This window comes from Mustelus asterias, chromosome 10 (assembly GCF_964213995.1).
Source record: "Mustelus asterias chromosome 10, sMusAst1.hap1.1, whole genome shotgun sequence".
Taxonomy (NCBI): Eukaryota; Metazoa; Chordata; class Chondrichthyes; order Carcharhiniformes; family Triakidae; genus Mustelus; species Mustelus asterias.
Genome location: NC_135810.1, coordinates 82,194,394 through 82,207,309, shown reverse-complemented (window position 1 = coordinate 82,207,309; position 12,916 = coordinate 82,194,394). Strand labels below are relative to the sequence as shown.

The 12,916-nt window shown below is 43.3% G+C and overlaps 1 protein-coding gene across 1 annotated transcript in view; it reads left to right on the top strand.

The window, feature by feature from the left end:
• gucy1a2 (guanylate cyclase 1, soluble, alpha 2) overlaps positions 1-5,913 on the top strand; it is a 197,293-nt gene extending 191,380 nt beyond the window's left edge. The window contains exon 8 of the mRNA XM_078222830.1: positions 5,203-5,913. Coding sequence (XP_078078956.1) covers positions 5,203-5,410 — 208 coding nt within the window. The 3' untranslated portion in view covers positions 5,411-5,913. The remainder of the gene's footprint in view (positions 1-5,202) is intronic.
• The last annotated feature ends 7,003 nt before the right edge of the window (positions 5,914-12,916 follow it).

The window sequence follows — 12,916 nt, the reverse complement described above, 5'->3', positions numbered from 1 at the left end:
AGTGGCAGAAGGAATAACCAGTGGCAATTCCAATGGTGTTGAGAGGGGAGTAGGCCTCACTGCCAGTGTTTTGTCTAAACCCACAGGGGCACAGTCATGCAGCAATCCAGAACATATATCACAACTTACATTCCCATTAAGATGCATTATCTGCAACAGTCTTAAGAGGATCGCATAAACAAGCTGCACACAAATTATAAATTAGAGGGAACATGCTCACCACCCAAAAGTTTCTTAATTTTCAACATAATTTTATCCGTTTACAGCAGGGTTATGGAGGGCAATTCCCCCCCCACCTCGTATTTCCTCATGATCGCTAGTAATTTAATGGTTGTAGTTAATAATAGAGAAGCATCTGGACAATATTTCAGACAGGAAACTTCTGAAGGATTATACAGACAAATCTACGTTATACCACTGGGAGGCAATGGCCTAGTGGTATTATCGCTAGATTATTAATCCAGAAACTCAGCTAATGTTCTAGGGACCGGGGTTCAAATCCCACAACGGCAGATGGTGGAATTTGAATTCAATAAAAAATATCTGGAATTAAGAATCTACTGATGACAATTGTCGGAAAAATCCCATCTGGTTCACTAATGTCCTTTAGGGAAGGAAATCTGCCGTCCTTACCTTGTCTGACCTACATGTGACTCCAGAACCACAGCAATATGGTTGACTCGCAACTGTCCTCTGAACAAAACTAAAAGATGTGCGGGTTAGGTTGATTGGCCATGCTAAAATTGCCCCTTAGTGTCCTGAGATGCGTAGGTTACAGGGATTAGCGGGTAAAATATGTAGGGATATGGGGGTAGGGCCTGGGTGGGATTGTGGTCAGTGCCGACTCGATGGGCCGAACGGCCTCTTTCTGTACTGTAGGGTTTCTATGAACAAGGGCAACTAGGGATGGGCAATAAATGCTGGCCATCCAGCAACGCCCATGATGAATAAAAAAATGCTGTGGCATACATTTATACAGAAATCAACAACTGTTCTGTCACCATTATCACAACTAATTTTATTAAACTTTACTTCTGGTAATAAACTTGGAAAGGTGTTTCTGCTAAAGTAGTTATTTCACTTTGATTTTTGGCAATGATGTTGGGCTGTAGAGAGCTCCGAGGTACCAAATACCCTCACCAGATACCAGACAAGGTCTCTTAAACCTCAGCACAAAGCACAACAATGCGTTGGTTCCCTTGTTACTGTGCATTCAGCAACAACACTAAGCAACCCAAGCTCATTTGCACTGAGTGCTATTAAATGCTAGCCTCCATGATCGAGTCTGGTACAAATCCAGCTCACTGCACCTTGTAAAGTGTGCTGTTCAGCAGTATTCTAATTGCAACCTCCAGCCAGTGAGCATGTGTTTGACAGAAGGACCTGCTGCAGGCTAGCAGATGCTGATTTCAGTCAACATCATTAATATGAGACTGTAAAAATCAAATAAGTGCTCTTATTAATGCATTTGAATATTTTCCAAAACACTCCTAACAATAAGTTTCATCACCATTACAGAATTAATTGGTTCTTGCAAACATCTACCTCTCCGAGAATGGGTAAAGGCAGCACGTTTAATTATTTTGACATTTGCAAGCCAATTTTCAGCAGGCAACAATTTTCAATCTCCCTTAGGATTGGGTTATTTTAATCATTGCTACCTAATTTGGTATTTTATTATATCACTTAATTAATTTCATACAGCTTAATTAAAAATAGGATTGTGCTGCACTCATTTGGAAGGTGTGAAACTGACACCTAGGATCCAATATGATGAGTTACACGTGCTCCCATCCTGAGCCAGAACTGAACCTCCTGCCATATTGGATTGGGTGCATCCATTGGCATTCAGAAGTAACTTGTAACAATATATTGGTTGTAGGAATTTTTTTTGAATACAACAGTCACACAACCCTTATAACTGCCATCCTTATAAGCAGCATAAGCATCAGGGTGGCACTGTGGCACAGCTGTTAGCACTGCTGCCTCACAGCGCCAGGGACCCAGGTTCAATCCTGGCCTCGGGTCGCTGTCTGTGTGGAGTTTGCACTTTCTCCTGTGTCTGCGTGAGTTTCCTCCGGGTGCCCCGGTTTCCTGCCACAGTCCAAAGATGTGCAGGTTAGATTGATTGGCCATGATAAATTGCCCCATAGTGTCAGGGGGATTAGCAGGATAAATGTGTGGGGTTACAGGAATAGGGCCTGGGTGGGATTGTGGTCAGTACAGACTTGATGGGCCAAATGGCCCCCTGCTGTACTGTAGGGATTCTATGATTCTGTTATTCTAGATACTTTTCCTTATCAACGCCAGACTCGTATGTTGGCCTCATTTGATTCCAAATATTAATACCAAAGCTTACTCCAAAAAAAATTTTACAAGAATTCATTTAATAATTGGATATCAATCTAGTATAGAACCACCCTTGTACTTTGTCTGCTAATTTAATTATCCGATTGCTCCTACAAAGTGGATCTCAAAGGCTTCATCTTCTTCCACAGTACCCCACAAACCCACCATTTCTACCATTTTGAAGTACAAGGGCAGTAGGCACATTGGAACATCATCTCTTCCAAGTTCCCTCCATGTCATACATCATCCTGACTTGGCTATATCTTGTCATCCCTTCTTTGTCATAAGGTGAAATTCCTGGAACATCCTAACCAACAGCATTATGTGAGATCCTTCACCACATGGACTGCAGTGGTTTTAGAAGGTTGTTCTCTACCACTTTCTCAAATGCAACTAGGGAGGGTAATAAATTCTGGCCTTGCCAGTGATGCCAAGAATGAATATTTTTCAAAAGTTGGAAGGCTGCTAGGTTCCCTAGGTTCCCTGTAGTGAAGACACTACAGATGGCTTCCAGACACTGGGCATCCTTGAGCAGTTCTAGTCCCCACATGCCTGGCTGCATTCTTAGATGATGCCCTTTATAGATGGGTTGGACTGTTTGTTGAGCACATTGGGCCTTTTGCTTACCACATCTAAAGTCTACACTCCTGCTCACATGACAGGATAGTCCATAATAAAATCAGGAGTGGGCCATTCGGCCCATTGAGTCTTCTCTGCCATTCAATAAGATCATGGGTGACCTGATTGTGGCCTTAGCTCCACTTTCCTGTCTCTCCTCCATGACCATGTGTCACCCATCCATCAATAGTACAAAGGACCAGAACCAGAAAAGGACTCAAATTGAGCGAATTTGAGCGAACATCCTGAGCATTCTTATATAAAACAGCACTGACGAAGTAGGGAGAATCTGAAGTTGCGGATCTCTCCCCCAAGCCAATGAGATGCTGAGGAGAAGAGTGGGGGTCACCCTGATGCCTGTGTAGTGTGATGGGGTGACATGAATATTTAGTGGTGGGGTGGCTGCTCCTCTGTAGTCAAGTATTGAGGGTGTTCAACTTGTCTGAGATGGATCGCAATGTCTTGGAGGGAGGGGGACCTGTCACTTTGACATCAGAGCACCCTTTATAAAGATTGTCCCAATCTCTGAGGAGCTGCTCTTTGCCAGCGTCTTTAGGTCCTGCACATAAATTTCTCCAACCTCCAAAAACGGTTGAGTGGATTTGGGATCCTGCTGATCCATCCATTGGCATTCCAGCCAAAACTCCATTCATTGCTGTGGCACCAGAGAATCCCAGCCGTGAATGAGGTTGGAGGTTTTGGCCGCGTTTCTCGTCGGAGACCACACAAGATTTATTGGGAGAATTACACCCAGTGGGTGGGATTTTCCAGCCCTGTCTTGCCAGCAGGATCATCCGGTCCCGCAAAAGTCATTGGACTTTTAGCTGGGCCGCTAACTAATCTGTGGCAGGGCCCGAATGATTGGGCCAGAAAATCCCAGCCATTCACTTTTGGGTTTTTTTCCACCTTTTTAAATCCCCATTTGATCCATTTGAAACCCATTGGATTTGAAATGTCATCAACCTGAAACGTTAACTGTTTTCCTCTCCACAGATACTGCCTGACAGGCTGTTTCTTACATTTTCATAGAATCCCACAATCGCACCCAGGCCCTATCCCCAAGCTGGGAATCGAACCCGGGTCTCTGGCGCCGTGAGACGGCAGTGCTAACAACTGTGTGTGGTAAACCACTGTTAAGCTTATTGCCTGTGTGTGTGTGACATGCCTGGGCATGCCCTTGCCGGTCCTGCCTGAGATTCCTCCCTCCTTGGTCCAGGTATAAAGGTGACTGCTCCCCACCCCCTGCCTCAGTCTCTGGACCAGTTCATCAGCATGGGAGTGCTCCAAGTCTTTTGCGAATAAAAGCCTATTTGTTCTTGCATACAAACTAGTCTTTGCTTGATTGATAGTGCATCACTGTGCCACTGTGCCGCCCTGTTTTCTGTTTTTATTTCAGATTTCCAGCATCTGCAGTATTTTACTTCTGTCCATGTACACTCTCTGTAGCTTTAATGTCCTTTCTATAATGAGCATTCTGAAACGGCACACAGTCCCCTAACTATGGCCTGAACATTGTTCGTGCAAATTTATCATGACCTCATACACTCTTCTCCATTTATAAGACCCAAGTTATCAATGGCAATTTTTATGGTTTTATCTACTTACATTGTCATTGCTCAGATAATTATTTGAACTCCTGTGCCTCTCTGTTCATCCACAATTTTCAGCATCTTTCCATTAAGTGTACACTCTGTTTTGCTCTAAAATTGCATCACTTCTCAGTTGTACACTGTTAAATTGCATCTGCCATATATCTGCTAATTCCACTCACCAGTCTATTCATTTCCATTGTCCTTTTGCTACATTATCTGTGATCAAGTCAACTCAGCACCCAATCGCTGGAATTTTACTGGCCCGCTCGCCACGGGAAACGTAACGGGCGAGGGGCGGACCATTGGAAAAATCCATTGACCTCGGGTGGGATTTTACGGTTTCGGGACGAGCGAGCCGTAAAATCCTGCCCAATGTCTTTTCTTTGTCTGTGTGATGGCTAGGGGAAATCTCTGATTCAAACTGGGCCCTTTTAAATCCCTTTTAAACACCGGAACCAAGAAAAAAAGCTTGTTTTTACTTAAACTTTCTGACCTTTCTAATTGCAAGCAGTATTGAGTGTTGATTATTCAATGCTTTTCTATTGCCTACAGCCTAGTAAATAAAAAACTGTTATGATCTGGGTACACTACCTTTGTGTTGTTTCATTTGATTCTTTAATCCTTTCTTTCATTTTAAATGTAGGCTATTAAAGGGAGATGAGAGTTTTAAGTTCATACCACGCTCCCGAAGTGACCTTCCAGAAAACTTCCCAAAGGAAATTCATGGAATATGTTATTTTCTGGAGGCCAATACTTCCCTGAATTCATCAAGGATGATAAGCATGCCTGCCTGCACGAGGAAAAAATCATACAATATTGGGACTATGTTCCTACGGGAGACCAGTTTATGAATTGAAACGTGTTCTCGAGATGGGTTTGGGAGCACATCGTGCACACATGGTGAGAAGGAAGGCATCGCGCGCAGGCTTCCTAATAGCTGAACACTTGCCTGAACGCTGTATCTGGAAGATTCAATTTAAAGAGGTGATGGATGTGTTCCGTGTTCATTGAAAGCATATCCCCATTTCTGTTAAGGTGGGAAGAAACAAAGTTAGTAATATTCTGCTTTATATAATTTATGTACAACAAAATTAGTGGCAAGCATATACAGGTGTAGAAATGCCATGTTGAAAGATTTTTATTGAGCATCATGTAATGAAGAAAGAACATGATTTAAAACTAATATACGCAGTTGTGTTCTCTATTAACCTTTTAATGGGGCACCCATCACCGCTCTGCTTTCTGACCCACATTGACTCCTGGTTAGGCAATGCCTCGACTTTGAAATACAAAAAAAATAGAACAAAGGAAATGACAACAACAGGAACAGGCCCTTTGGCGCTTCAAGCCTGCACCAACAAATTTTACTATCTTTATTTTTAAATTTGCTCATGGCCTCACCCCTCCCTATCTCTGTAATATGCTGCAGTTCAACAACCCTTTGAGATATCTATGCTCCCCTAATTCTGGCCTCTTGAGCATTTCCTAATTTTAATTACTCCACCATCACAGGCTATATCTTCAGCTGTCAAAGCTTGAAGCTCCTAATCTCCCCAACATCTCTATGCTTCTTTTTTCCCCTCTTTAAAAATGGTCCTTAAAACCTACCCTCTTTAACCAAGCTTTTGGCCTTTTAGCCTCTGTCACATATTGCTCCATGTTAAATTTAGTCTAGCAAAGTTCCTGTGAATCACCTTGGGGCAGTTTGCAACATGAAAGATGCTACACAAATAGAATTGATATTGTCATTGCTGTATTATTGCTCCTTTGCTGAAAGAATAGTAGAGATATGATAAGCCAAATGCCCCCCTTCAGTCCTGTAAACCTCAATGATTCTATATTCCGCACTTTCTGATTGAGTCTGTTATCGTTTGTAAAAACAATCTTCAAAACACAAAAACAGAGGAAGAACAATATTTTTAATCTGAGAACTTGAGGGGAAAAGGGAAACCAGTAATGCGGAAGATTGGCAAGTTTAAAAGTAGGGGAAATAACTAAAGTAGCATTTAATTGATGACAAATGTTAGGTTTAAAACCCTGTAGATTGTAGGAGGAAGGAAAGGAAGAGGTTCCACAGCTTTGATGGGTGCAGAAGAACCAGTTTATGTAGGAGACCGTGTGGTACGTCTGGATTGTGACATGAAGAAGTTACATCAATAGAAAGTAAATAGAGTGAGGTGTGCTTGGAGTTTAACACGGGAAAGAATTGCAGGTTGAAAGATTACACCAGTGTTAATTCAACAGTAAAAGAAAGCAGAAAATGATTAATGTGGCGGGAAAGTGAAGAGAATGCAGGTGACAAAGGGATTGGGTGCTTATCAAAAGAGATGTTCCATATGCATCATGTTCAAGAGAGTGAGGAACGTGTTAGAAGGGCTTCCTCAGATGTGGGAGCAATGATCAGACCTTAGATGAGCTTCGACTTGATAGAGAGTTTAAACCACAAATTTATGTTTATTCAGAATAGAATACAACCCCTAAAGTACAGAAGGAGGCCATTCGGCCCATCGAGTCTGCACTGACCACAATCCCAGCCAGGCCCTATTCCCATAACCCCACATATTTACCCTGCTAATCCTCCTGACACTACGATCATTTTAGCATGGCCAATCCACCCAACCTGTACAACTTTGGAGTGTGGGAGAAAACTGGGGCACCCAGAGGAAACCCACGCAGACACAGGGAGAACATGCAAACTCCACATAGACAGTGACCCGAGGCCGGAATTGAACCCAGGTCCTTGACGCTATGAGGCAGCAGTGCTAACCACTGTGCCGCCTTTTATTGTACTTTAACATACATAGAACCAGTTAATACTTAAGACAAAAACATGTTTGTATCCATGTCAAAAGCATTTGCAATTTTATGAATTGTAAAAATACATAATTAGTTGACAAGGAACTTCAAAATCCCTGTTTCCCAATTCAGTGTGTTTCATCTGCTAATTGTTGTGAACAGCCATTTGTGTTTCTTCAGCTAAATTGCTGGTATCAAATTCTGCCAGAACTTTGCAGTGAGTTTAGAATATCCTTATTAACATTTACTTGGTAATGTAGGATATGGGTGGTTGCTGGAGACTTCCTTGCAATCTCCTTTCCCAAATCCTGATATAGCCTTTAAGCACACTGGGTGGGTTTTTATGGCCTCACTCATCCTGGAATTGTAAAATCCTGCCCGAGGTAAACGGACCTTTCCATGGTCCGCCCCTCGCCCGCTCCGATTCCCATGGCGGGCAGGACGATAAAATTTCGGCCACAATCTATTGAGTAAGTTACAGTGTAGATGGTAACAGGAGTAGACCAGTGAAATATTTGATTGACATTTCAGTTATACTTACTTATCTTTGCTCCATATCTTTCAAAATCCTTACCTAATGGAAACCTGTCAGTCTTGAAAAAAGTGGACCCAACATCACAGCCATTTGGGGGAATAAAATTCCAGACTTCCTAGAGAAGGCCTTCATTATTTCCCTATTAAATAACAAAAGTCTATGTTTAAGAATATGCATCTCTGTTCTGGATTCTTCCACCAGAGGAATTTCATGGATCCCACCGTTAGACCGAGCATGATCATTGGGGGGGTGGGGGCGGGGGGGCAGCACCCCTTTCCCATTTTTGGGTGTCAGATTTTTTTTTCAACTCAACCAACAAACTCACCTACTTTTTTTATTTAAACAATGTACAAATACAAAATACAGTACACTTTCAAATTACAAACCTAGAATACAATACAATCTCACAGTGATAAATTACAAAAGTAACACCCGGTATAACACAATATCAACAATAAACATGCCATTTTTAATACAACAGCACAAACCAACATAGCACAATAACAGACAGCTCGTGCGCATCGCGAGTGATCCACAACCGGCCTTCCAAGGTTGCAAACAATTGACAATGACTGTAAACCAGCAAGCTATAATATAAACACAGTACTGACAGCTAACATGCCGTCCTTTAACCAATAACAAATAACTTTGGGTGTCAGATTTAATGAGGGGAATGGGACAGCCCTGAAGCTGGAATCAATTAGGTAGTATGTCAATTAGACTCAATAACAAACCACTCGAAGCCCATGATCACTGAGCCTTTTGGGATTTAATGGTAGCTCAGGGATTTAATGGGACTCATTTATTTAATGTCTCCTGAAGACCTCCCGGTAAATCTTGTTGGATTTGCCAGTGGCCCACCCTGTTAGGGTTGTTGAGAGACACTCATTGCCTGATCGGGCACTGACCCAGCATCTGGAAGTAGGAAGGCCACTGAAAGCCACCCCCACCTTGCATCTGACTCCTCTACCCCTCCCCACCCTGGTGAAATCCTCCCCACGACAACCATCCTCCCTGACATGATGGTTCCTGGTGAAGGCTTCGGAGCATTACCGTTAGCAGCGCTAATGACAATGAAGAGCTGTTGACCTCTGATTGGCTGGCAGCTCTCAGTGGTGGGATTTCTGCCCAAGTGGGGCTTTGATCATGTGGGATACCCTATGCTAGCCAGTTAGATGCCTGATTGCACTCAAATCGCATCAGGCCTCCCGGACAGAAGTGGCACGGGGCTTCCACTACTTCGCCAACCGTTGAGGGGACACCCATCACAGGAACTAAGCGTAGCTCAATTTCTCTATATCTACCATATCAAATCTCTTCTTCATTTTAAAGACCTCAATTAGGTCATCCTTCAAACTTCTATGCTCTGTGGGATATACACTACATTCATATATGTAACATAGCCTCATAATTTAACCCTTTAAGCCCTAATATCAACCTGGTGAATTGACACTGTACCCTCTTTAGGGCTTTCCTAATGATCAGTGTCTAAAACTGAAATGTAATGCTCCAAATGGAATCTGGCCAAGGCTCTATACAACTGAAGCATCACTTGAACACATTTGACTTCCAATCCACTTGAGATAAAGGTCAACATTCCATTGGCCTTTCTGTTTTTTTTGCCTGTGGACTATCATTTAACAATTTGTCAACATGAGCATCTAAATCCTTCGCTTTCCAACAACTGTTAATCTCTCAATATTAAGAAAATATTCCTATTTATTTTTCTTAGATGCAAAGTGGATGACCACACTCTTTACCCATATTGAGCTCCATCCGCTATAATTTTGCTCACTTGCTTAGTTTATCTATGCCCCTCCTTCTTCCATCTATTTAATTTACTGCGCTTCCTAATCTAGGGGCATCTATCAATTTAAATATTCAACCCTATTCCTTCATCTTTCTAAGTCATTGATATAGACCATTTGCCTCCTGCCTCACAACTAATTACCAAACTATATCAAAAGGTTCCTTAGTCTTTCATCTTTGCTAGTCATTTCTTGTGTAAACCCTATCAAATGCCTTTCACAAGTCCATGTCGACATTATCAATAGACAATGCGCATCCATCATGCTAATAGCCACCTCAAAAAATTCAATCAATCACGCATGACATACCATCACAAATCCAAACTGATACTCTTTGATCGATTAATGCTTATCCAAGTACTTAGTCACTGGGCTGAATGTTAACATCTCAAAACAGGTGGGTTGGTACTGAGTTAGAGTTAAAATTCAAAATAAATTAAGCAGGAATTCAACACATCTCAAATCTGCCCAATTCCAGTTTTAACTGAGGTGATAAGAAGCAGCAAATCCATTTATCAAATGTGGGTTAGTCATTTAAATATTATATTGAGGCTGCTTTCCTTCATTTTAACAGTCATTCAATTTTTAAGTCATGTTGCCTGGGTATTCTAAGCCTTAGGAAATATGATGAATGATTGAGACAAGAAGTGTTGAATGCATAAGGTTGTGGGCCAGTAGAAGCAGGAAAATCCAAAATTCCACCCAGTAAATACTAACACCCTGTGATCTGTCTGTTACACGACCCTCCACTATAGGCTCCCTCAGCACCATCTGCCTTCTCGGCCATCATTAGACTGTGTGACTGTGCTCCCTCTCATCTGCCACCCAGTCATCTGCCTCCCGAGTACCATCTGCGCTCCAGATCACCACGGTATCTGCCCCGCAATAAAAACGCCCTGCTGCAATCAGAATCCCAGTAGCAATCAGGATCCTCAACAATTAAGGCCCTCTGTGACCAGAGCCACACTCCTTCCCCAAGATTGGACCCCCTGCATTCAATCCCCCAGGATCAGGATCTCCTGTTGTGAAGCCATCTCCCCGGAATGGAAACCTCCTGCCTGTGGTGGGCAAGCACCTCCCTTGACGCAGAACACTTCTGTGATTGGAGCCTTCCCTCTCGTGAATTTGCTCCTCCTCTGTGCCCCCTCTAAAAAAAAGACCACCCATTTCCCCCCATGATTGGAATGCCCCTACAAAGCTATTGGCTTTCCACGGCTGCAGCCTTGTGCTGCGGATTTTCCATCTGATCAGGCCCCTATCCTGTCCATCAGGCAGGAAACAAATGGAAGAGATTTTAAAGAAGCCCTGCATTGAAATATTTGTCCTTCCAGGTTTCCTGACCTCAGGGCAGTAACCCCTGACCTTATGGGTGGGATTCTCCGGCCATACTTGCCCCAAAACCAGAGAATCCCGCCCGAGGTCAATGGACCTTTGAATGATCTGCCTCCCCCCACCCCCACCCCCCGCCCCCCCTGCTACGATTCCTGTGGCAGGCAGGATGGGAGAATTCCACCCCCCACGCCCCCCCCCCCCACCCCCCACCCCCCGCCCCCCTGAATCTGCAAGGTACTTTCCTCTGAGCTAACCTCCAGGCTTCTTAATCTGACTTGTCTGCCTTTACCTGGTTTCTCTCCCCTCATAATATAGAGTGGCATTTGCAATTTTCAGCTATTTCCATAAATTAAATTTGCATGTGTTTAAACCAGGTTTTAACAACATTTTGGCTCAATTTTCATTCCATGCAATCACTCGGTTTTTCAATGGATGCAATGCATCTATTTTTTCTAATTTTTATATGTGAAAGATCTTATATGGTGAGTTTTATACAGGCAAGTTGCTTTTATCAACATAAAAATGTTTTAGTTCTTCAAACATTTGAGTCATCTATTCTATGGCTTGCATCTCACCTTGGGATCTGTCTGTGTTTCTGCAAAACCTACCTTTCTACAATATTCTAGGAATAACAAATAAAGGTTTAAGAATTATTTGTAGTAAAAATAACAGACTAACAACACTCACTGCCATTTATCAGAATATTTGACAGCAATTTACAGCAGCTACACATAAGTTCATAAGATATAGGAGCAGAATTAGGCCATTTGGCCCATCGAGTCCGCTCGGCCATTCGATCATGGCCGATATGCTCCTCATCCCCATTTTCCTGCCTTCTCCCCATAACCTGTCAACCCATTACCAAGTAAAAATCTGTCTAACTCCTCCTTAAATTTACTCACTGCCCCAGCAGCCAGCGCACTTTGGGGTAGCGAATTCCACGGATTCACAACCCTTTGGGAGAAGTAGTTTCTCCTCAACTCTGTTTTAAATTTGCCACCCCTTATCCTAAGACTATGATCTCTCGTCCTAGAATGCCCCACAAGAGGAAGTATCTGCTCCAGGTTTACTTTATCCATATCTTTTATCATCTTGTATACCTCAAATTGATCTCCCCTCATTCTTCTAAATTCCAGAGAGTATAGGCCTAAACTGTCCCATCTTTCTTCATACGACAAACCCCTCGTCTCTGGAATGGACAATTAAACCCAGAGATCAGGAGGTGGATGCTCTACTTCTCTTGAAGCTGCACAATGACATTAATAGTCCATAACCTCTGGCTCCCCAGTATTGGATTTGGGGGATACCCCAATGAAACGCTGGGGAATCCCTCTGGGAATTCTCAGTTAAGCGTTATTTTGCAATTGTCCAGAAGGGCTAACTTCTGCAGGACAATTGTGCTGGGAACCATCTGAAAGAGTGATTTAAAATTAAATCTGAAAAAGTTGGGCAAAATAAAAACATTTCCAAATTCAGCGTAACTGACCGAGCCTCGCACCGGTCGCTCCCACGCTCCGGAACACGCCTCCCCCCCCAGGATATTCCCAAATCTCTCGATTCCTCCCCCCTCCGTGGGAATCCCTCCTGACCCTCAGCTACACAGGACTCCCCCCCCCACCCCCAGCCTGCAGGGCCAACTCCAAGTAGCCCTGCCCCCCTGACACGATGACCCCTGACCCAATGAACCCCGCCCAGCCAAATCCCATCTACTTATCTGGACATTTACCTTCCCATGGCCTGTCAATTTCACTGGGCCTTTTAAATCTAACTGCTTTCCAGTAGCCAGTGCAGTAAAAGAAAAGGGGGGCCTGATCTCCCTGAGCTTTCTGCTGTTGCACTGCACTGGGGTCTTCAGGGGTGGGGGGGAGGGGGGAGGGGGGGTTCTT